The sequence below is a fragment of the Taurulus bubalis genome (assembly GCF_910589615.1).
Source record: "Taurulus bubalis genome assembly, chromosome: 6".
Classification (NCBI taxonomy): Eukaryota; Metazoa; Chordata; class Actinopteri; order Perciformes; family Cottidae; genus Taurulus; species Taurulus bubalis.
The window spans coordinates 18773483-18795909 of NC_136594.1; the positions used below are offsets into that span (position 1 = coordinate 18773483).

The 22427-nt window shown below is 42.9% G+C and overlaps 2 protein-coding genes and 1 long non-coding RNA gene across 4 annotated transcripts; 2 read left to right on the forward strand and 1 right to left on the reverse strand.

Moving 5' to 3' along the window:
* The first annotated feature begins 545 nt into the window (after window positions 1-545).
* LOC306737875 (tubulin beta-4B chain-like) lies at window positions 546-3669 on the forward strand. 2 transcript variants are annotated; one of them, XM_079219679.1, is made up of 5 exons: window positions 546-709; window positions 1652-1760; window positions 1850-1960; window positions 2146-2390; window positions 2490-3669. In XM_079219679.1, the coding sequence occupies exons 1-5, from the start codon at window positions 653-655 to the stop codon at window positions 3300-3302; spliced, it is 1335 nt and encodes a 444-aa protein (XP_079075805.1). In that variant the 5' UTR covers window positions 546-652; the 3' UTR covers window positions 3303-3669. The 2 variants fall into 2 exon arrangements, with proteins under 2 accessions (XP_079075805.1, XP_079075806.1); XM_079219680.1 differs by lacking the exon at window positions 546-709 and adding an exon at window positions 881-1014.
* Window positions 3670-4789: 1120 nt separating this feature from the next.
* On the forward strand, window positions 4790-15711 carry dennd1c (DENN domain containing 1C; the record flags this gene model as incomplete). The annotated part of the gene is made up of 23 exons (XM_079220187.1): window positions 4790-4806; window positions 5683-5747; window positions 6270-6313; window positions 7440-7489; window positions 7570-7689; window positions 7793-7862; window positions 7956-8036; window positions 8125-8190; window positions 9114-9167; window positions 9278-9388; window positions 9643-9743; window positions 9832-9877; window positions 9998-10099; window positions 10368-10493; window positions 10682-10783; window positions 12315-12405; window positions 12512-12552; window positions 12643-12693; window positions 12778-12825; window positions 12995-13102; window positions 13280-13362; window positions 13464-13674; window positions 14276-15711. 23 exons carry the CDS (start codon window positions 4790-4792, stop codon window positions 15257-15259), a joined length of 2772 nt encoding a protein of 923 aa, XP_079076313.1. The 3' UTR covers window positions 15260-15711.
* A 984-nt stretch (window positions 15712-16695) lies between these two features.
* LOC306738174 lies at window positions 16696-20767 on the reverse strand. Its single transcript, XR_013771008.1, has 3 exons — window positions 20640-20767; window positions 19015-19114; window positions 16696-16714 (listed from the first exon to the last, which is right to left on the reverse strand). It is a non-coding gene; the product is annotated as an uncharacterized lncRNA (long non-coding RNA).
* Between the last annotated feature and the right edge of the window lie 1660 nt (window positions 20768-22427).

Sequence of the window (22427 nt, forward strand, 5' to 3'; positions counted from 1 at the left end):
ATGGACCCCACCCAACCCCTACAACATATTTGTGCAAGCTCACATTAGGCCCTAAACTGCACGTCTCTGCATGACATAAGTGAATCCAGTTCATGCCAACACTATTCCTGCCCAGGAAATGACGAAACACCCTGCCCACACCCTGACACACATACAAGTCATTGCAGATACAAAGACATTGTTACATGCATGGTGATGATGTGATTTTCGTACCATTAATTACTGAGTGTTTTATTAGGATACTCTATGTGTGCATTGACGCCTGCACAGGCTGATGTCAGCATGCATTTAACCCCGGGAATCAGGCTGTAAGGAGAAGGTAATCCCGGTTGTTCATCCTCTAGTCTAGTGCTTTCTCGCATCCATTTCAATCCCCCACGACAACAGGCCAATATTCCGGTCGTACCCGGTTCCCGTTACCATGGAGATGACGTCATGCTGCAGCATCGGGATGAACTGCGCAGCCGCGGACGGGAGGGAAGGGCGAGAAAAGAGAGCTCACTACGCAGCCCACAGCTCCTCCGCCATTCAGCCAGACAGTCAGCTCGACCAGGAGGACCAGCACCGACCCGCTGCAGAGCCAGAGCCCGTCGTCCGCTGAGCTTCGCCCGTTTCTCCCACCGAGATCCCCCACACACACTAAAGCGACAACATGCGTGAAATTGTGCACCTGCAGGCCGGGCAGTGCGGGAACCAGATTGGAGCAAAGGTATGAGAACGCCCACACTCAGGTCGACGTTTCATCTAAGTATCTTCACGTTAACTGCTTTCGCTTTTTTTTGTTGTTGTATGATTTGAAATGAAGTGTAACCGTGTTTATTGCCGACGTGTCGGCCGCGGAGAGGCCATGTTGTCCACAGGAAATACTAAATAGGTCAACGCAGAGGATTGGAAAGTGTCGTGCCAGGCTGAAGGCAGCGTACAATCGCATCCTTTAGGATGGGCGGTGGCACGCCGAGACATCGCTCAGCTGCTGTCGCCGCAGCCCTTTAAATGAACGAGGCCGCTAACTGCGTGCGTCTGGACATACACACACACACACACACACACACACACACACAGATGGGTGTGGCTCAGACGCCCGGCACAGCGGCCGGCCGGCAGCCAAGCAGTTTTTTTAGGTCATATTATAATTTAATTGATAATAAAGCCCAATGGGCTGCTTTGCATCAAATATCGGGTTATGCCTCATTTCAATGTGGCTCAACCCATCTTCTACAGATATCTGTGAACCAGATTTGGAGGGTGGGGCATTTGAATGATTCTGAATGAGGCTGCAACTAACAAGGGGTTTTATTTATTAATGAATCTGTCAGTTTCTTCTTTAATAAACGATTAATCATTTGGTCCAGGAATTAGTGAAAACTGGGCATCATGGTGAAAATGACACAAATTATTATTTTTCTCAAATTAGTTGTCAATTAATTTTCAATCAAAATCCACTCAAACGGTTTGTTACCACAAGAGCAACTGCGTCATTTTAATCGTATATTCTGTTATTTGGGTGGCTTTGTCTGGAAAACCGCCTTTTGGCTAACTCTGATTCAATTACAAGAATGTTTTAATGTGCCCAAATAAAAACTGAATGAATGGAAATGACAGTGTGTCATGCAAGTTTTCATGATGGGGTTTCTGTCTAATCCGTCTGCAGTTCTGGGAGGTGATCAGTGATGAGCACGGCATCGACCCAACAGGAAGCTACCATGGCGACAGTGACCTGCAGCTGGACAGAATCAATGTCTACTACAATGAGGCTTCAGGTCAGGACCGTTAAACACAACTTGGTGTTCTCATGGTCCGTCCTTTCTTTTCCAATAAAAACGTTTTGACACATGCATTTGTGTTCCAGGTGGGAAGTACGTGCCCAGGGCCATCTTGGTGGATCTGGAGCCAGGCACTATGGACTCTGTTCGCTCTGGCCCCTTCGGACAGATCTTCAGACCCGACAACTTTGTCTTTGGTATATGATCAAACGCACACACACACACGTATGATGATCATTTTAATAATCGGCATATTAGAGCAAGTTGTTGTATTCCATTTAGAAACTAGGTTTCAGTTAAAACAATGAACTAATACCTTTTGGCAGGATAAATAGGGCTAAATATTTAAAGGGATGGATTGTAATTAACCCTTTCCATCCAGGCCAGAGTGGAGCAGGTAACAACTGGGCAAAGGGCCACTACACAGAGGGAGCCGAGCTGGTGGACTCAGTCATGGACGTTGTGAGGAAGGAGGCTGAGAGCTGCGACTGCCTGCAGGGATTCCAGCTCACACACTCCCTGGGCGGTGGTACCGGCTCAGGTATGGGAACCCTGCTCATCAGCAAGATCCGTGAGGAGTACCCCGACCGTATCATGAACACCTTCAGTGTGGTGCCCTCTCCTAAGGTACATTGATCACCTGGCACTGCTTTTAAGTGTTTATTTTAATTCATTTTCTGACTCCCCCCACCCCCCCTTCTGACCTTTTACGTTTTCTACCTCCAGGTGTCAGACACGGTGGTGGAGCCCTACAACGCCACACTGTCCGTCCATCAGCTGGTAGAGAACACAGACGAGACTTACTGCATCGACAACGAGGCCCTGTATGACATCTGCTTCCGCACCCTAAAGCTCACCACACCCACATACGGTGACCTCAACCACCTGGTCTCTGCCACCATGAGCGGCGTAACAACTTGCCTTCGTTTCCCCGGCCAGCTCAACGCTGACCTCCGCAAACTGGCTGTCAACATGGTGCCCTTCCCCCGTCTGCACTTCTTCATGCCGGGCTTCGCCCCTCTCACCAGCAGAGGCAGCCAGCAGTACAGAGCCCTCTCGGTGCCCGAACTCACACAGCAGATGTTCGACGCAAAGAACATGATGGCCGCCTGCGACCCGCGCCACGGCCGTTACCTCACGGTGGCTGCCGTGTTCCGCGGCCGCATGTCCATGAAAGAGGTGGACGAGCAGATGCTGAACGTGCAGAACAAGAACAGCAGCTACTTCGTGGAATGGATCCCCAACAACGTCAAGACAGCCGTGTGCGACATCCCGCCCCGTGGCCTCAAGATGGCCGCCACCTTCATCGGCAACAGCACGGCCATCCAGGAGCTGTTCAAGCGTATCTCTGAGCAGTTCACCGCCATGTTCCGCCGCAAGGCCTTCCTCCACTGGTACACCGGCGAGGGCATGGACGAGATGGAGTTCACAGAGGCGGAGAGCAACATGAACGACTTGGTGTCCGAGTACCAGCAGTACCAGGATGCCACAGCGGAGGAGGGAGAGTTTGAGGAGGAGGGAGAAGAGGAGGTGGCCTAAGGCTGAAGTCGCACATCATTTCTCAACTGCACTCGTCTTAACTCCATCCAACTACCATTCCACTTATTTCTCTCCTGCTCTGTTCTCTTTCTCTGACTCCTCTGATCTAATGTTTCTGTTTGCCTCTCCTCTTTCTTCCACTGTTGGCCCCCTTTCCTCCAGCCACAGTTGGACTCAACACTTTATTAACTCGCAGTGCTCATCTAGAAGTAGCTAACACAACTGTGGTCTTTTGTCAGTAGCTTTCTGTTTATGTTCATTCATCACCACCAGTCAAACAGTACCTGGGCCAAGTATTCAATGAAACCGTTCAACACAGATTTGATCACTTGTCTAATTTGGCATTGATTGGAATAAATTTGTTGGAAAAATATCCCTTTTGTATGTTTATGTTCTTCTATATGATACATTTAGAATGTTAATCCATTTAAAAATGAAATGCACACAATAGAAAACAGTTAAGCCTTAAACTGTATTATGTATGTGTATAAAGTGTTGCTGACACAACTTTCACAAAAATAGATACATTTTAGCATTCAGTTTTCCTCCGATGTCGCAGAATGAAGGCAAACCAAAATGGATACTGACAGATTGGGCAGTATTGCTTGAACACCACTAGGTGGCAGTACTGATATATATGAGTTTAGTGCCTCTGTCAGCAGGATATGGACACTTTGATGCCCTTTATGACTATGAAACTTGAAATACCAAATGCTCTGTTATGACCCATCAGAAATACTTCCTCAGCTTTTCATAAACTATGACATATACAGACAGAAAGCATATCCTACCGCTTAAATAAAGCAATCAGTCAAGCCTCATCAGTTCAGGCTTCCTTGATACGTTTAGAATCTGCTGTTGTGGAGAACATTTGTCTCATGGCTGTAAGTGTAAGTGGACGTTCCTCTGTCTATAATGCTTGAATAGGCAGTAGGAGTTATCACAGTTATGTGCATAGATGAATACAAAATGAAATTAAAGGTGGAGGAACGAAGGGGAGTTTTTCTTAAATGCAAATCTCCCTGAGCAGAAATGCCATTTCCTTAACCTAATTATTCCTGGAACTGCTGAGATGCATAATATTTGTGTTTTTGTAATTGAAAGTTTCCTTTTGACCTGATGGCTGCTAATTTAATTAAGTAGATGAGAAGATCTAAGAAGTCATAAAAAGGAAACCGAGGGAGAATGATGGAAATCTAAGAAGAAGTTAATATGAATGTTGAGAGCTTGGAAATGTGGTCTTATATCAGACGTCATATGTATATACGCATGCACACACATACTACCACAGTGCACATATTGACAGAGATCAGGAAGTGTTCTGTCATTCCGATTGCGCTGATTTTGCAGACTGTTGCTACCGCTGTTGTCTGCCCCCGTTTACACAGCAGCTGCATCAGATCCGAGGTATGCCTCTCATCTCATACACCTGCTGAAGACCTCTGCCCTCCTGGACCAACACATGGACACAGACACATCCAGACAGCATGGGCTCCAGACTGAAGTGAGTTAATCTTTTCATTTATGCTCAATTCCGTTCATTACTCTGCCCGTCAGTCTGTTCTTGTGGTTTTTATTACTTCCTCTCACAACTGCACAGGAAGTTTCCTGCAGCAACTGTGTTGCCCTTTGTGAGTTGCCATACGCTTCACAGGGGCCCCGAAAATGTTCATCTTTGTTTGTTGCATATGACTAAGTTCGTAATATTTTAATGTAATCTCACTTAACCAGGTGGAAGAAATACTCTCATATTTGACTTATGTAAAAGTAGCAATGCTACAGTGTAGAAAGACTATTTTACAAGTAAAGGCCCTGCATTTAAAATATTATTATTAGCGTCAATATATACTTAAAGTACCAAAAGTAAAACTACTCACTATGCAGAATGGCCCATTTCAATATACTTATAATCTAAAATTGTATTAAACTGCTAAAATTTGACTTGATTTTAACAACTTTATAAAGCTGAGTAGTTTTATCTAAAATAAAACATCACAATGTATTAGTTGATTGATATTTTGTACTAATCTCAATCAGCAAAGTAACTATATTACGTGGAGTAAGAAAAGCAATATTTACCTCTGCGAGGTAGTGGAGTAGAAGTAGCATAAATACATAAAAGTTACATTCCATCCCTGCATGCAGCTCTCTTTGTAGACATACCTGTCTCTAATAAATAGACCACAGTCTACCTTGGTCTTTAACAGCACACCTGTTGTTTCCTAATCCGCCTAGGTTTTGTGAAATGATAATTTGAGTAATATGATAAATGTTGGGCTGATTCACTGGAATGTCTCAGCATTAATGTCGGCATATTTTGGTCAGTTTTGGTGGCGGTGGAATCTCACATGAGGGCTGTGCTCTGTCTCTTTCCTGTCAGACAAAACCCTGAGCAAACCTTCTACTGGTTCTTTGAAGCCACTTGCCCTGTAGCCCGAGACAAAGGTGAGTGAGCCAATGTAGTAAATATGTATGTAATATGTATGTGGTTCTTGTGTTTCAGCCTGGAGTACTACTATAGAAAGTGTGTTGTCTGTTATGGGAGTGTTTAGATGTGCAGAGTAATTTCTCAGCAACAGAGAAGTTGATTAAAATTGTTCCTCAAATTGTTCCCCTCACTTTATTCACCTTAATGTAATTTTCCTACATGACAGACTACACCAATTTTAGTATCAACTAAAATCTGAAATGTATTTCACAACACAAATTAATTTGTATTAGATAATAATAAGATGATAAGTCGTTCTGTATATGAAGGTGTTTCTGCTGAGCTGAGTGGCTCATACTTCCTGTCATGTGATCATAAAAACCACACAGCGTGTCTTGTCACACTTGAACCAGATCGGAGCATGTTATGGTTTCCTTGGCAAACTGAGCAGCTGTTATCGTTGCCTTACAGAACCCACTTTGTGAATAAAGTTTGTTTGGAGCATGATGTCCATTCATTCATTCTTCTCATTGTTATAGATCCTGGTGTACTGTTTCAGTTTCCAGAGGACTTCAGTGATGAGGTAGCCACTTTAATATGCTTTCATATGTGCGGATGTGTTGTCAAGTTAAAATGATTCAAACACCTTCTCTTTTGGATGCTTTTTAGCCATGCTAGTGGTAGCTATTGGGATTCCATTGTTGGCTGGTCCCTGAGTTGGCCAGTCCTCCACTCTGGTTCAGACTGAAATATCACAGCAACTAAGACAAGATAAGATGCAACATTATTCATCCTGAGGAAAATTGTTTTTCAGCCGTTGCAAAAAGTTGGAGTACAAATAACAAGATGTGAAATGTTAATAAAAGTACAAGTATATTAAAAAAAAAGATCCAAAATGTACTTTCACATTCAATATAGGTTATAATGATAATATAATATTAATACAGCTCAGACATCCCTCTTATCTTAAGTTGCTTCTTTGTGAGTTGCATAGATATGTGTGCAATATCTAATGTGTATAGTTTAAAAAAAAAATTATTTCCAAGATTTTGGACTTAATGTCCTACATTTGCAGCATTGAGTGAACTGTGAACTAAGAACTATTGGATGAATTGCCATGAAATTTGGTACAGACACAACCCATTCATGATACATTGTAAGAACCTTGGTGATCTCCTGATGCTTCATAGTGGCAACAAATGGAAATCTTTGGATTTGTCCAATACTTGGTTTATGACTAAATGGATATATACACTGAAAAAGCGTTGAAGACGTGCTCCAGTTTATTCCTAAAGCTGCTCAGTGGCGCAAGAAGCCAACATGGCTCGAAAATAAATACATTATCCGCTATTAGGGAGTTAGCAACTTTTGTGACTTAAATAGTCACTATTTAAGTATTCATACTGGAAAGTTGATTCACCTAAAACAATTATTGGCTGAGTTCTAGACATCTTATTCCCAATGTAAGTCTTTGTGGAGTGTCAAGTCTCTCATTTGCATCACGTAGAAGTTGTAATTCAAATCCTAGCGTTTTACCTGGAGGCTTGGATCTGGACCAAAAACCTGCACAAGAACTGAACCTCCCATCAACCTCAAGTGTATATTCTGGTTAATGCTAATTAGATATAATTATATACCAACATTGACTTTTAGACATTCTTATGAGATTTTTCACATTTCATTTTACACACAACTTTATCTCACTCCAGGAGTCTTATCAAACATTACCCAGATTCTGCTTCCCGTATGACATACAAAGGTCAGTATAAACTCTATACTCCGGTTTACATTTTGTCTATCTTCATATATTTCCACCTCTCACTTCATTCATCTTCACAGAGCGAGGGAGGGAGTGGCCGTGCAGCACTTTACTTTTGTTTTGACCGACCTTGAGGGATGCCAGCGGTTTGGCTTTTGCCGTCTCACCAACAACACAAATACCTGCATTTGCATGCTCAGGTACATTTGTGTGAGGAGGGGGGGGATTGAAAGAGTAATTCTCATGCTAAGTTGACCCTTTAAACATCGCGATGAAAACACGTTTTAATCAATGTGATTACAGTTATCTTCCATGGTTTGAAGTGTTTTACAAACTTCTCAACAACTTGGCTGATTACCTCACAAAAGGACAGGTGAGGTTCCAGTGTGTGTACTCTGTCTTCTCCAAATCCACACACACTCTTGTCTGAGTATCATTCCCATCACGACCATCATGTCCTTGACAGACCAATGAGATGAAAGTGCTGCTGGCTAACCTCTACAAGCAACCCTTACCACCAGCAGCTGGATCCGTCACTCTGCAGATGGTAAATCTCTAATTATCCCACAGTCACCCTTCACTTTATGGCTGCTTTCTGTCAGTGGTTAGTTAGACTGTTGTGTTTTTTTTCTGAGGGAGAGCAGCTATTGGTCAGCACAGAGGTGTCCCATCCTGTTGGACACCCAAAGGGACAAGAGGGGGTGAGTCCCACAGGGGTTCATGTGGTCTGGAATAACTGCTGAGTGGACACAGACTAACTCCTACTGGAAGACTTTAGCTGTCTGTGCTTGATGGCTAAACCGGATGTGTGCGGACTAAAACCATGTCACTCACCCCTCTAATAAAATGTTTAAGTCCCACGTAACACGATTTGCACTAACGTCTGCCATTTGTTGTGACTGTTGAATGTATGCATCCATAAGAAATAACCCTTGATTGTACTGACCCTATAACAAATGTTTGGTCTCACAAGAAATCAAATCAAAGCTGTAGCTGGTTGTATCTTGTGGATTTTTGCATTTTAAGAGTTTCATTCCAAAGTAACAAATCCTCCACTTGAAAAAACATTAATTCAAGTTTCTCACGTCACATTTCTATTGTGAATAGATCACTTTGATTAGAATTGTTATCAATATAGTTTTAGAGCTGGTTGATTTGGTAATAGCAAGTCCGGTTTAATACTGGGAATTATTTAAATGTTTTTATTATCAGTAACTTGATACAGCTCTGATACAGTGGGAAGAGAGTGAAGGTTTTTAAATCTGGTGCAAGGATGATGGACTCCACCACTGACATTGAAAACCTATATAGAGAGAGGTAATTCCTGATTGTAAATAGATTGAATGGCTATTGCAGAACAAATAACCACTATGAATACGATAAAACGTGGTTAGATTTCATGTAAATCTTAAGGATTATAATGTGAAGTTGTGTCATAGTAAGACATTAGCCTACAATAATGTGCATCTAACAAAAGCATTATTTAATGGAGACAGAATTTTAGAATGAAACCTTAAGTCTGATCCTGTAACGCACACACTGTACGATGTTGAAGCAAAAACACGTCCTTCAAATTCCCTCCAGTTTTTTATTAATGGATTGTTTCTTTTTTCATTTTGACCAGGTTTCATACTTCATTGCTCCAGACCCCAGAAGTCTCCCTTCCATCCCTGAAAATGTGAGTATGCAGGACTAAATTGAACCCAGGGTTTGTATCTTATACGGCAGGTGGAGTTTTGTCCACTTTGTCCATTGAAACCGATCTGCGTGTGTCTGTGGGTTCACCAGAGGAACTTGACAGAGCTGATTGTGGCAGTAGATGTGGGGAACCTGCTCCAGCTCTATGCCAGCATGCTGTTTGAGAGACGCATCCTCATCTTTGCCAGCAAACTCAGCACCGTAAGACACACATTTGAGTCCTTCTATTTTTATAAGATGCTCACTTTCTGGAAACTCACCTAAACATATAACCATATTCTGCTGAATGTGACTACTTGGAAACCAAACGCAGTGCAGCTAGAATTATCTCCATTATTCTACCTTGAAGGCACAAATTGGCCACCACATGTGGCCTATGGCCGACCACACAGAAAGACTTGAGTGTACTGTGTGTCGTTGTCTGATGCAGTCGTCCATTTGTGTGTTGCGTGTAGCTGACATCCTGTGTGCATGCACTCAGTGCAGTGTTATACCCCATGTACTGGCAACACATCTTCATCCCTGTCCTGCCACCCCACCTACTGGACTACTGCTGGTAAGACGTGTGTGTCTGTCTGTCTGTCTGTCTGTCTGTCTGTATCTCTGTCTGTCGATAACAGATTCACCCTTTTCTATCTGTACAGTGCACCTATGCCTTACCTAATAGGGGTCCACGCCAGCCTATCTGAGGTAAACTACTGAATAAAACAGTCTACACTTAGTCAAATACTATCAAACTAATCTACCAGGTTTGTCCCCACACACCGACGGACCAACACATCAAAGTGTGTCTCTGTGTCTGTCTAACAGAGGGTGAGGAGTCGTGGGTTGGAGGAAGTCGTCATTCTGAATGTGGACACAAACACTCTGGAAACCCCCTTTGACGACCTGAAAAGGATACCTTCAGATGTGGTAATAAATCGCCTGTTGTAATGTAAATTAATACAAATACAAATACAAATAGTGTTTACACTATGAGCTGCACTTTCAGTGATATGAACACAGTCAGGGGCTTTTGCTAGATTTCAGACCCCCCTCTCCTCTTCACATGTTTCCTGTCGCTCTATCTATACCATCATGTCCTCCTCCTCTAATGGTGTTGTCTTCATCATTGTTGCTGAGCTAGAGAAGAAGTTGCTCTTGGTTTATATCACAGATATAAATGTACACATGTCACCAGATGTCCGGGCTGAAGGCGTGTTTGAAGCGTCAGGCCGTGTCTCCTGGTTGTGGAGTCTCGAGGGCCTTCCTGAAAGCTCAGGCGCTGCTGTTTGGAGGCTACAGGGATGCGCTGCAGGGTCAAAAGGTAAATCACTCAAAAGGCTTATTAGTATTTCTTATGAGACACATTTTAAGGGAGAGTAAATGATGAATAGTTTGTTCACTGCATTTCTTGCATTTGGTCATTTCTATGGGTACCTCTTCCTGCCTATGTATATATTTGGGACTCATGCTTCTCTTTTGTTGTCCCTATCTCCATATCTCTCTTTGCAGGAGGGTGAGATGTGGTTCAGTGAGGAGCTGTTTGTAGATCACAAGTCTGCCAGTATGAGGCAGTTCCTACAGAGTGCCATTCATTTACAGTCCTTCAAACAGGTACATGCTGTGCTTGGTGTTATTTACTGCCCTCTGCTGGACAGATATTGCAATTATAACACGGGAGAGGGACCTGATCAACCCTGTCTCCTAAAAATTACGTTCCCCCAGAACTAATACACATTCCCAATTACGTTTGATCAGAAACGTATCTCCTCCCTGATTATGTTTGTGCTTGACGTATTACACATACGTTGATTATACACGTATAAGTTGATTAAACACGTATGTTGATTATACACGTATTTTTGTTTTATTGTTTTTATGTTTGTGTTTGACGTATTACAAATACGTTTATAATCGTGTGTTTGTGTTATTGTTTTCTTGCTTTATTTAAGCATATTTTAATTTTTAAACTCTGCGGAGAAAAAAGAAAAGAGGGACGGGGTGAGGCCAGTGACAGCCGGGCGCCGGCCGCACCGGGAGGCGAAGACCGTTTGCCCGCCGTTGTTAGGCCAGTCTTCAGACGCCTGTCGTCGCCGTCAGGCCGTCGGTAACAGCCTCCTTCGCGCCGGCTCCGGTCTTCTCTGAGTCGGGTTGTTTGTGAATGCAGCCCAAAGTGTGTGATAAACTTCATCTAGTGCAGTAAACCACTGCGATCATCAGCAGACACTCGTAACAGTACGTTGTGTTTGACATATTACAATATTTCTGTAAGACCAGTACAGTTAAGATGTTTGGATGTGGTCAGAAATGTTCTAAACATATTCATATCAGTTAGTATTTTGAAAACCGGACGTTGGGTCCCGTGACTCTTTCCGCCCGTTTGAATATTTTTCACGTCAGATTCTGCACTTGATGCGACCACAGAGATCCGAGTGTCTGCTGATGATCGCAGTAGTTTACTGCACTAGATGGAGTTCATCACACACTTTGGGCTGCATTCACAAACAACCCGACTCAGAGAAGACCGGAGCCGGCGCGAAGGAGGCTGTTACCGACGGCCTGACGGCGGCGGGCAAGCGTCTGAAGACCGAGCCCCGGTGCAAGCAGTCTGAAGACTGGCCTAGCAACGGCGGGCAAGCGGTCTTCGCCTCCCGGTGCGACCGACTCTCGGGCTCCCGGTGAGGCCGGCGCCCGGCCCGGCCGGCTGTCACTGGCCTCACCCCGCCCCTCTTTTCTTTTTTCTTTTTGTAATACGTCAACACAAACATAAAAACAATAAAACAAAAATACGTGTATAATCAACATATGTGTTTAATCAACGTATACGTGTATAATCAACGTGTAATACGTCAAACACAAACATAATCAGGGAGGAGATACGTTTCTGATCAAACGTAATTGGGAATGCGTATTAGTTCTGGGGGAACGTACTTTTTAGGAGGCAGGGTTGCCTTGATGAACAAAGCAAGTGAAATGTTTCAACTGTTGTTAATAAATGCCTCTGACATCCGTTGATGCAGATGCATAGAATTACTGCTACATTAGTTGTGAAGTCAGTTGAACCAAATCATCCTCATGTTAAATATGATTTATTTTTGATCAAATAATATTTTAAAAATGACCAAACATTTGTTTTGTTTGGAAGTTCATTGATGGCCGCCTGGATATTCTGAACAAAGAGAAGGAACCAGATGATCTCTTTGAGGAGGAGATCTTTAAGTGTGAAACAGCTGCAGGTGCGTGCGTGCGTGCATGTGTGCGTGCGCGTGTGTGTGTGTGTGTGATTTCACATTACTCACTGACCACATATCCTCTTCCTATTGTGTGTCTGTCTCTTTATAGGAAGAAGCAAATCCTATCAACAGTTAGTTGGTAATTTAAAGGTAAGTTATTTTCATCTTTAATGAAACAGTTTGAAGCTGATTCCCGTCTTGTTGATAAGTGCAACACAGATACACTTGTACTTTTGACAGAAAGGGGGAGGAGCGCTGATCCTTAACATGAAGTCCAAAGCAAACATGAGGGTGAGTACAAGCCAAGGTTTTTGCTGGGAAGTTGGTCTGTATTACCCAAACAACTCTATTCATATTGACTCAAATCTCTCCCAGGCCAAAGGTCTCACCAAGTCTGGTTTGAAAAACCTGCTGATGCACAAGGTGGGTCAGCGTTCAAGATGGTATACAATTTAATCGAATTCTTCTGTAGGTTTACTAAACGTGTGTGTGTGTGTGTGTGTGTGTGTGTGTGTGTGTGTGTGTGTGTGTGTGTGTGTGTGTGTGTGTGTGTGTGTGTGTGTGTGTGTGTGTGTGTGTGTGTGTGTGTAAGGCCCACAGTGAAGAACACGCCCTTCAGAGAGGAGGATCTGTGTCGCACCGCCGTGCCCAATCTGACTGCTTGCAGAACCGCCTGCCAATCACACAACACTTTGGGAGGGTGAGAGATCTCTCACAAAACAATCCTATGTCTATGTTTTATTAATATTCTAACACTGGAACAGATATCCTCCACACATGTCTTCCTCATCCCTAATTTTCTTATTTTACTGTCCTGCTTCTTGTATACCTCCATTTCTATCCCTTTGCTTTGTTATGCTATTTTGCCTCATGTCAGTCTCGTCCCCGTCGGCCTGGTCACAAACTGAGGGCTCCCGGAGACGAGGAAGACATGCAGGACACCGGAGACCCATGGGCAGGGTGAGAGTCAGAGACAAGCTGACAGATGGAGAAATGTGGACCCCAGCAAAAACACAAGAAGAAGTATCTATTTTCTTGTTTGTGCCGTTCCTGTGTTTTAGAGCCGTGTCTGAGCCTGCGGTCAATCCTGACTCTGAGCTCCAGAAGGATGAAGAAGAGGAAGATTCACTGCTGTGTGACTCGGAGGAGATGGATCTGCTGGGGGAGATCTTTGACACGCTCAGCTCCCGGAGCTCCCACGAACGAGGCCTGCTCTATGGGACACGCAGCCTGGATCTGTTTGGACCGGACAGCCATGACTATATCACGAAGGTAAGGAAATGAGGAGCTCTCACACACTCTCTCTCACACACTGTGAACACTCTGTACTGTCCCTCTTACCTTAAAAAAAAAATAATAGTCACATGCATCTGTAAAGGGAAATCATAAACCTGAGCACACTACTTCTTGAATCTTGAATGCATTAAATACATATTACATATATACTCCAATATTCTAATGAAAAAAGGTCTCTGGGCATAAAACAAGGCAGGCTCATTTGTTGGCCTCTGAAACTAAATATCTGCCATTCCTTCAATTTGCCCTGTGGATTATTTACAGTTCTAATAATTAAGATTAACCTACAGAAATAAACTCTGATGTACTTCTGAAATTTGGTGGTGAAAACTGTAGCCTCTGGTTAACCAAGTCAAATCGAATATATATATATATATATATATATATATATATATATATATATATATATATATATATATATATATATATATATATATATATATATTTATTAATATTCCTGTTTCTTCCAGGAACAACTTATGTTATTATAGAGTTCTGACTGCCTGAGGAGGACAGTGTGCATGTTAGTCTGACACACACACAATTTCTGGTCTTACATTTGTTGTTGTGTTTCCAGGGCCGTTTTCCAGACAACCCCAGCCAGGAGAGCCTGTCTCTATCCATCAGTGGCAGTGGCAGCCTCCACAGCTGGAATCTGGAAACCACAGAGGACCTGACGGAAGACTCTGATTGGCTGTGCCTGGACTCCAGCGTACCAGAGGAGGAGAGGCCAGACCCTCCTACCGGAGGAGGAGGGTCTGGCCCCAGTCATCTGGCAGTGTGTGAAGTGGGGGAGCAGGAAATCAGAGAAAGGGAGGTCAGAGAGGAACAGGAAGAAGTGAAGGTAGCAATAAACGGGAACCAAGAAGAAGAAATAGACGTCGGAAATAACTTTGAGGAAGTGAGGTTAGAGGAAGAGACGAAGGAGGATCAAGAAAATAGGGTGAGTTTAGGAGAGGACCCTGTAAAAGAAATGACTGAGGAGCGAGAGGATGAACTATTGAGAGAAAATACGGAGGACGAGCAAAATCAGAATGAGGAGGTAGCTGAGGGACGAGAGATAGAAAAAGGAACAAGTGAAATGCAGAAAAATGAAACAAGTGAAGAAGAAGAGGAAGGTAAAGAGGTGACTTTAAACAAATGTGTCAAACTGAATCCCCATCCCCTCAACCCTGAGGAGCACAATCTGAAACCCACAGCTTCTGCTGGGCCTCGGAGTCTCATTGATGACCCTAAACCCCCAGCAGCGCAGAGAAAAAGGAGCGAAGAAGCAGTAACGAAAGGGGAGCAGGAGACGAGACGGACCCCCTCTCCTCCTGAAGTGCAACCTGCTGTAGCACACTTCCAGTCTCAGGCGCAGAGCCGGGGCTTTCAGGTGAAGTCCAGGATCAAGGAGCTGGCTGAACCCGGGAGACCTTACAACATGCTGCGGAGCAGGGAACACGCACAAACGCAGCCGCCATGTGACTCAAATACAGAGAGAAAACGCTCAGAGGGGCATGAGGATGAAGACCTGCCTCCGATCAAAGTGTCTGAACTGAAGAAGCGATTTGAAGCTTAGAAGATAAGACATTTTAGTTGTTCTTACTTTCAACAAATCCCTTAAACACCAGAATAGAGCAATATGTAAGTCTGTCCCTTACATAATGTAGTGGGTCACAAATATGCAGTAATTTCCTGGAACAGCTTGGCACTGCAGCTTTAAGCAAATGTTACACAAACTGGAGTAAAAGGTGCATTTGTTGGGGACTTATCAGCCACTGATGCACTGGTGAGTATTTACAGCAGGAGGGACGGTGGAATTGAGTAAAAATACACTTCAGCGTGTGTTCATCATAATGAAGAAGCATTGAACACACTGATGCGGTTTCATGGCATCTGACATTAAGAAAAACATACCGCACATTGCCAAGATTTAGCAAGTATTTAAACTGATATTAGTTTATTCGTCTGAAGATTGTATACTTAATGAAATAACTTGTGAATTGCACTTACATTTTAAGCAATTAGGCAGCATGGTTGAAATAAAGTTCTACAACAGTGAGGGCAATTCTTGTTTTGCATATCTGCTGGTGTGTGTGTGTGTGTGTGTGTGCGTGTGCGTGTGTGCGCAAGAGCTGACAAATGAAGATAATTATTGCATTTATAGTAAGTTGTCACACAGAATCTGAAGTAAAAATGTTGAACATCTAACATCCGTCCAATGATCCAGAACAAAGGGATTACACATTACTGATTTATTAACGAAAAACCTTGTGGACAATACATAGATTTCTTGAGTTTGACAAAAAAGTGCATCACAGTCAGTGTTTTCATCAATATTCTTCATTACTGGAAATAGTGTAAAACAATTTATTGTGTGTATATATATATATATATATATATATATATATATATATATATATATATATATATATATATATATATATATATATATATATATATATATATATATATATATACACATACATACATACACATACACACAGTAGAGTAAAAATATACTAACCTCTGTACAAATACAAAATATACTTAAGCTCATGAAAGGAGTGAGTTATTTTGATAAACGAATACCACAAACTCAAATGGACCATTTCCGCTTTCCCTGCAGCGATTGAATTGACTGATCAGTGTATCTGTTGTCACCAAGAATGAAAAGGTACGGCACAAAGTGTTGAGCGCGTCTCAAGACTTTGCGGTCCACGGATCATCCCAGAGGACAGCAGCGTCAGACAACCGGAGGTATCCATCTGCAGGCGAGTCCACTTCAGTACGCTCGTCATATGAGGCGTTCTTCTTTGGGCAACGGGAGAGTCAGGCCAGGTTTTTCAGATCCCGCCGATCCCACCTGTTTCCTCTCCTCTGCACTGGGCCTGTATGTTCCCTCCAGCCTTCTTTTCTTCCTGATGACACACAGCAGCAGCAACAGAGCCAGGCTGAGAAGGGACAGCACGGTGGACATAAACACCGACACTGTAGGTGGGAGTAACACCTGTGTCACCATGGTGACTGGGAGCTGGAGAGGGAGTCACACACGTCAGGCAGAATAAATGTACAACTCCAGATAAAAAACTATTGATTGATGACATGCAGCATGTCAATTAAAGTCTAGGTAATGATTTGGTATACGCAACATCCAAATCAATGTCTTGGAGAGATTGTTTTTGGTTGGTTGGTTGGTTGGTTGTCATAGAACTGGCTCACCCCTGGTCCGACTCTTCGCATGAGTCACAGTACAAGAAGGATGCACTGCCGAAGGCGTCACGGAGTACTCTGACTCTACCTGGGAGGGTAGAGTATTCACCGACACGTCAGGCCACTCCCGACTGCTAGCCAGTTCATTCCCTAAGATGACCTGTACTCCCCCCATAGGCAGTGAAGGTATCACTCCCATGACCACATCACCTTGCACCAGATTTGAGACCAACGTCAAATGATGCTGTGGCGCAGAAAAGACTGTCAAGTCCATCCCTCGGGACGCAGCACTGGAACCAGTGTCACAGACTCCAAAATAAATGACTCCAGAGGCCCTGAATCTCTTTAAAATCTTAACTGGTACTTTTGTCTCACTTCCTACCAGTGAAACACAACCATCAGACACAAACACAGCATATCAATCTCCTGATGAGTTGAGGAACCGGTCAGCTCTTGCTCCACCCCTTGATCCTCCATCACTGACTATCGAAGAAGGCTTTGTGTGTGCCCGCACGACAACAATGGCACAATCTCTTTCTTCCCCACGCAAGGACACAACAGCCCCACACGGTTTTGCTGGTAAAAACCCAGGCTCTAACCTTTTTTTTTTTTTTTAAACACTGGACATTCATTTCGCCATTGACCCTTGCCAAAACAATAATTACAGACATGATTCGGGTCCATTCTTCCCCGAAACCCCCGGTCTGCTTTAGCTGAAAACGAATTTGGCCCCTGAGCTTGGAAAATCAATCACTCCACGACCACGGCTCTTACCAAAAAATCCTTTATGTGTTAAGTCAAACTCATCTGCCAACCTAGCCATATGTGTAACCTTGCTTACTTCCTTTTCCTGAATGTAGGTAACCACACGGTCAGGCAGAGCATTTTTGTAATTGTTCAAGCAAGATCAATTCCTCAAGGCCCTCCCTAGTATCTACCTTTGAAGCAGCACACCAGCAATTAAAATGAGTTGTTAAATCAACAGCAAACTCTACGTGAGACTGCCGATAAACTTCTGGTACCAACTCATACATCCTAAGTACAGCAGCCTTAACCAACTGGTAACTGGTAGCTACCACCATCAGCAACACTCAAGGCTGAAAAAGCCTCCTGGGCCTTTCCAGTGAGCACACACTGCAGCAAGAGAGTACGCTCAGCGTCTGACCACTTCCGAGCATCGGTTAAGCGTTTGAACAAAACAAAGAAGTTGTCAGGGTCCCCTTCATTAAACGTTGGAACTAACCTTAAGTTAACAGAAACATCAAATGATAACACTGGCTCTCCCTTGTGTGGATCAGCCTTACGTTTCCCTTCACTTATAAGCTCCAGCTTATATCGCTCCAACTCTAACTGTTGTTTTACCTGAACATTGGCTAATTCAGCCTCCCGAAGATGTGCCTCTTGTTTTAATTTTTCCAACTCCTCAGCTTTCTTATGTTCCTCTTGCATAAGTTGTCGTTGTTGCTCGAACGTCAAACCAACTCCAAGTCCGGTCAAAATAGGAGCCATTTTGGGAACTTTGCAGGCTAATGGCAGGATGAATTAAGCACACAACCCAATAACCCGGTTAACCTTCAGCAAGCTGGAAATCACCTAGACATCATGGAAGTGCCCCCGAGCAACTGCTCTAACCACTTACTGCACACAAATAACAAACAAACAAAATAAAGGGTCAATGAGAGTCAGCTGGTGCCCCCCATTGATTATGCCCATCAGGAAAAGGGTTCCAAATGACTCACAAGCCTGTACCACTACAGCAGGTCAGAAACACACTCAAACCAACAGATCTGTGCGGAAAACACCTTTTAACATGATCCTGGACGAGCCCCCATTTGTTACCACCTGGCTCACGGCTGGCAACAAAAGGGGAGTCCACACATTGATCTCAAACACAAAAACCCTGTTTATTGTCAGGTCCGTATAATTTGTCTCCAGGCAAGTATATATTCTTTAAACTGAGTTTTTCTTGTGGGAGCATTTATATTGTCCCTATAATAAGTACTAAAATATAATACTTCTTAGGAAGCATCCAAGGGAATAACGACCCATACAATAAATAAGTCTCTCTTTAATAACACATACAGAACACAGGGATGAGATGATGCGACCGTGTGAACTCACCTCCCTGAGGATTAGAGAGTGATCAAGTCTGTGAAGCCTTTGTTCTTACATCTGGATCATCCCAGCATCGGCTAGACTGATACAACAGCGAAAAAAACATCTGAAAAAAACAAAACAGACAAATCAAGGGTCTGTAAAATGGGTCTCATCACTGTCCAAGAGGTGCAATTAAGATCATTTAGGTTAGTGAGAAAAAACTGAGAGAGCATTAGCAGCTCAGGTATGCACAGTGTATTTGTGTTTGATTCAGCGAGTTAATGAGTGACTAAAAACCTTACAACTGGAGGACCTTAGTGACTTGAAAGCAACTTAACTGTCAAGGAAATATGCTACTCCACTGAGAGCTTTGAATACCAGAAGAGAGATCGCATCAACTCTAAACACTGACTGGAGGCCAGTTAAAATGTTTAGGAGAAGCAATTAGGTCACTGCCACGACTCAGTCAAGACCTGCAGCATTTTGCGGATTTGTTGAAGACTATCTACTCCACAATTCTTACATTATTTGTGTGGCCTCGTGCATATAAAACCTTAGACACATCCTTCAGTATAACTTAGTCCAATATAACAACTCGTGGAAGAATGAACTCTAAGCCACAAAGGTTTATTAACATTTCTCTAACACACAAGTTTCTGCTAGGTTTGTTTCACACAGGTAGTCACAGGCGGGCTGTTCTATTGTATTACATTCTTCGGGGGCGCTGGACTAAAAGTAAGGACCCAAGGGCAGAGGAGGTAGAAAGAGAAGGAATGTTGATTTATAAAATACAAGTGAATGAAACACATTGCAGCTAAAACCAGTCGTGGATTAAATTATCAACAGGAAATTAATTGGAATATTGATTTATCATTTGGCTCACTTTTTGAACAACATTTTAATTGTTCCAGCATCTCAAATGTGATTATTTGCTATTTTGAGTACATTTTAATTTGAGTACATTTCCAGATGTACAATGTGTCATCTTGGGCTCTGGGCAGTTGCGGTTGGCATTTTATGGGCCGCACAATTAATTAAGTTGAATAGATGATGGGGAATAAATGTTGGTTGTCGAAAGAGCGTTACAGTTAAATGTACAGAATGAATCAAATAAATTACCTTTGTACTGTGCCTGCATCGCTATCCTTCACATATTTCAACATGTGTGACTGGAATGAGTGGACATGAGTAACTCGTCATCATAACGATACAGAAGAACATTGCAGAAGAAGAAAGGGGAAGAAAAGAGGACTAAACTCAACGTAAATGCCCCTCGACGTAAACGCAGGTACATTTGTTCACGTGTTAAATTAATGCTGTTTACTTCAATCGGACTCAGAAAAAGCCCATTTCCTCCTTAATCCCAGTTAACCGATCACACCGACAATCGCTTTTAAAACTGCCACAGGCGGATGCACGCGCGCACACGGCGGAATGCAGCAGGTCCTGCTCCACCTGTTCAACCGGTGCGGCTCAAGTGAGGCTGCTGCTGTGAAATGACAGGTGAAACCGCTGATAGGTAAACACACGAAGGAGCTCCTTAAACTCTCTGACTCATGGAAAAGGTTTCGGGTCAAGCTCAGCCCGTAGGCTACGTGTTATCTTCTTTTGAAAGGATATCTGTATTTGATCAAATCAGCGCGGGTTACCTGTCTGTTACGGAGCGTCCAGGTGAGATGGCCGACGACGTGCCCTGACGTGACTTTTGGTTCAAAGCGACAAAACTCTTAATCCAGTCAGTGGTCGGTGTGTTCGCGGCATAGCTGAAACAATTTTCTCACCCTTACCTGTCCATATGTAAATGAGCCCGGCCACGTGTCCCATCTGCGCCAATCAGAAACGGATCCGTAGAGAGCGCTCTCTCTCTCTCTCTCTCTCTCTCTCTCTCTCTCTCTCTCTCTCTCTCTCTCTCTTTCTCTCTCTCTCTCTCTCTCTCTCTCTGTTCTTTCTTTTTTACTATTAAAAAAATACATACAATTAAATTAGTTTTTGTCTAATTTTGCATTCTTTTGTTTTACACAGACCACATCATTCATTTGGCTACAGAGAGCTGACCTATCTGGACTGACTGTTTGCTGTATCATCAATCACTCTTGATATCAATAAGGTTTAATTATTAGAGAGAAAGGGCCTTGGGCGAGTATAGGAGGCTGTTGTTTGTCAGCTGAGGACAATCTGCTTTCTGGAGTGTCCTACTTTCATTATTACTATTCAAACAAACGTTGGTCATGTCCAAATAGTAGAACCCCTGATGTACAGAACAAAGACACAGGCTGCTCGTGGCAGGATTGGGGCTTATCTGAACAGCCATATAAAGACAATTACAAAATCAGCCTATCACCTGAAGAATATATCAAGGGTTAGAGGACTTGTGTCTAAACAGAAGTTGAAGAAACTTGTCCATGCATTTATCTTCAGTAGACTTGACTACTGTAACGGTGTGTTCATAGGCCTCTGTAAAAAGTCAATCAGAAAGCTGCAGCTGATTCAGAACGCTGCAGCTCGAGTCCTCACTAAGACCAGGAAAGTGGATCACATCACTCCAGTTCTGAGATCTTTGCACTGGCCCACTGTCCAACAAATAATTGAAATTAAAATCCTGCTGCTGGTTTATAAAGCACTGAATGGTTTAGGGCCTAAGTATGTTTGTGATCTGCTGCTACCTTATGAACCATCCCGGCCACTCATGTCGTCTGGGACGAATCTACTTTCTGTTCCAAGAGTCAGAACTAAACATGGAGAAGCAGCGTTCAGCTTTTCTACTATCTAATATCTGAAACGAGGTCCCCGAACGCTGCAGGTCTGCTGAGACCATCAGCTCCTTTAAGTCCAGATTGAAGACTTTTGTTGTTGCCTTTTAATTTAACCAATTCAAGGATATTAATCAATTTCTGTATCTCACTACTGCATTGTATTTCTAAAACTGCACTGCAACTTTTATTCTATGTTTTGCTTCTTGGAAGTTTTTACTGTTTTAATGAATGTTTTTAATTGTTTTTTAAACCTTGTTTTCTTCTGAATTATGTTTCAAATGCTTTTAATGGTTTAATGTGAAGCACTTTGAATCGCCTTGTTGTTGAAATGTGCTATACAAATAAACTTACCTTGCCTTATCAGGAGTGAAAATGAAATACAAATGAGTCATCCAGAAAAAAAGGTAAGACATAATGTTCACAGAGTTGCTGTTGTTGTAAGAGATCTGAGATTAATCCTTCAATCAAAAGTGAGAAATAACCTTTGAACGTGCAACAACAAAATGTAAACCCTAAATTTTGCCAACTGAATGTTCAGTGGTCAGTGTCAACAATCCATTTTCTGTTCATAATTGATAGTCCACAACATGTGTATGATGCAATGAATTTGATCTAACATGCTGCCATACACAACTAGAAAGTGAAGTAAAAGCATTATTAGGCCTACAAACTTAAAAACACTTG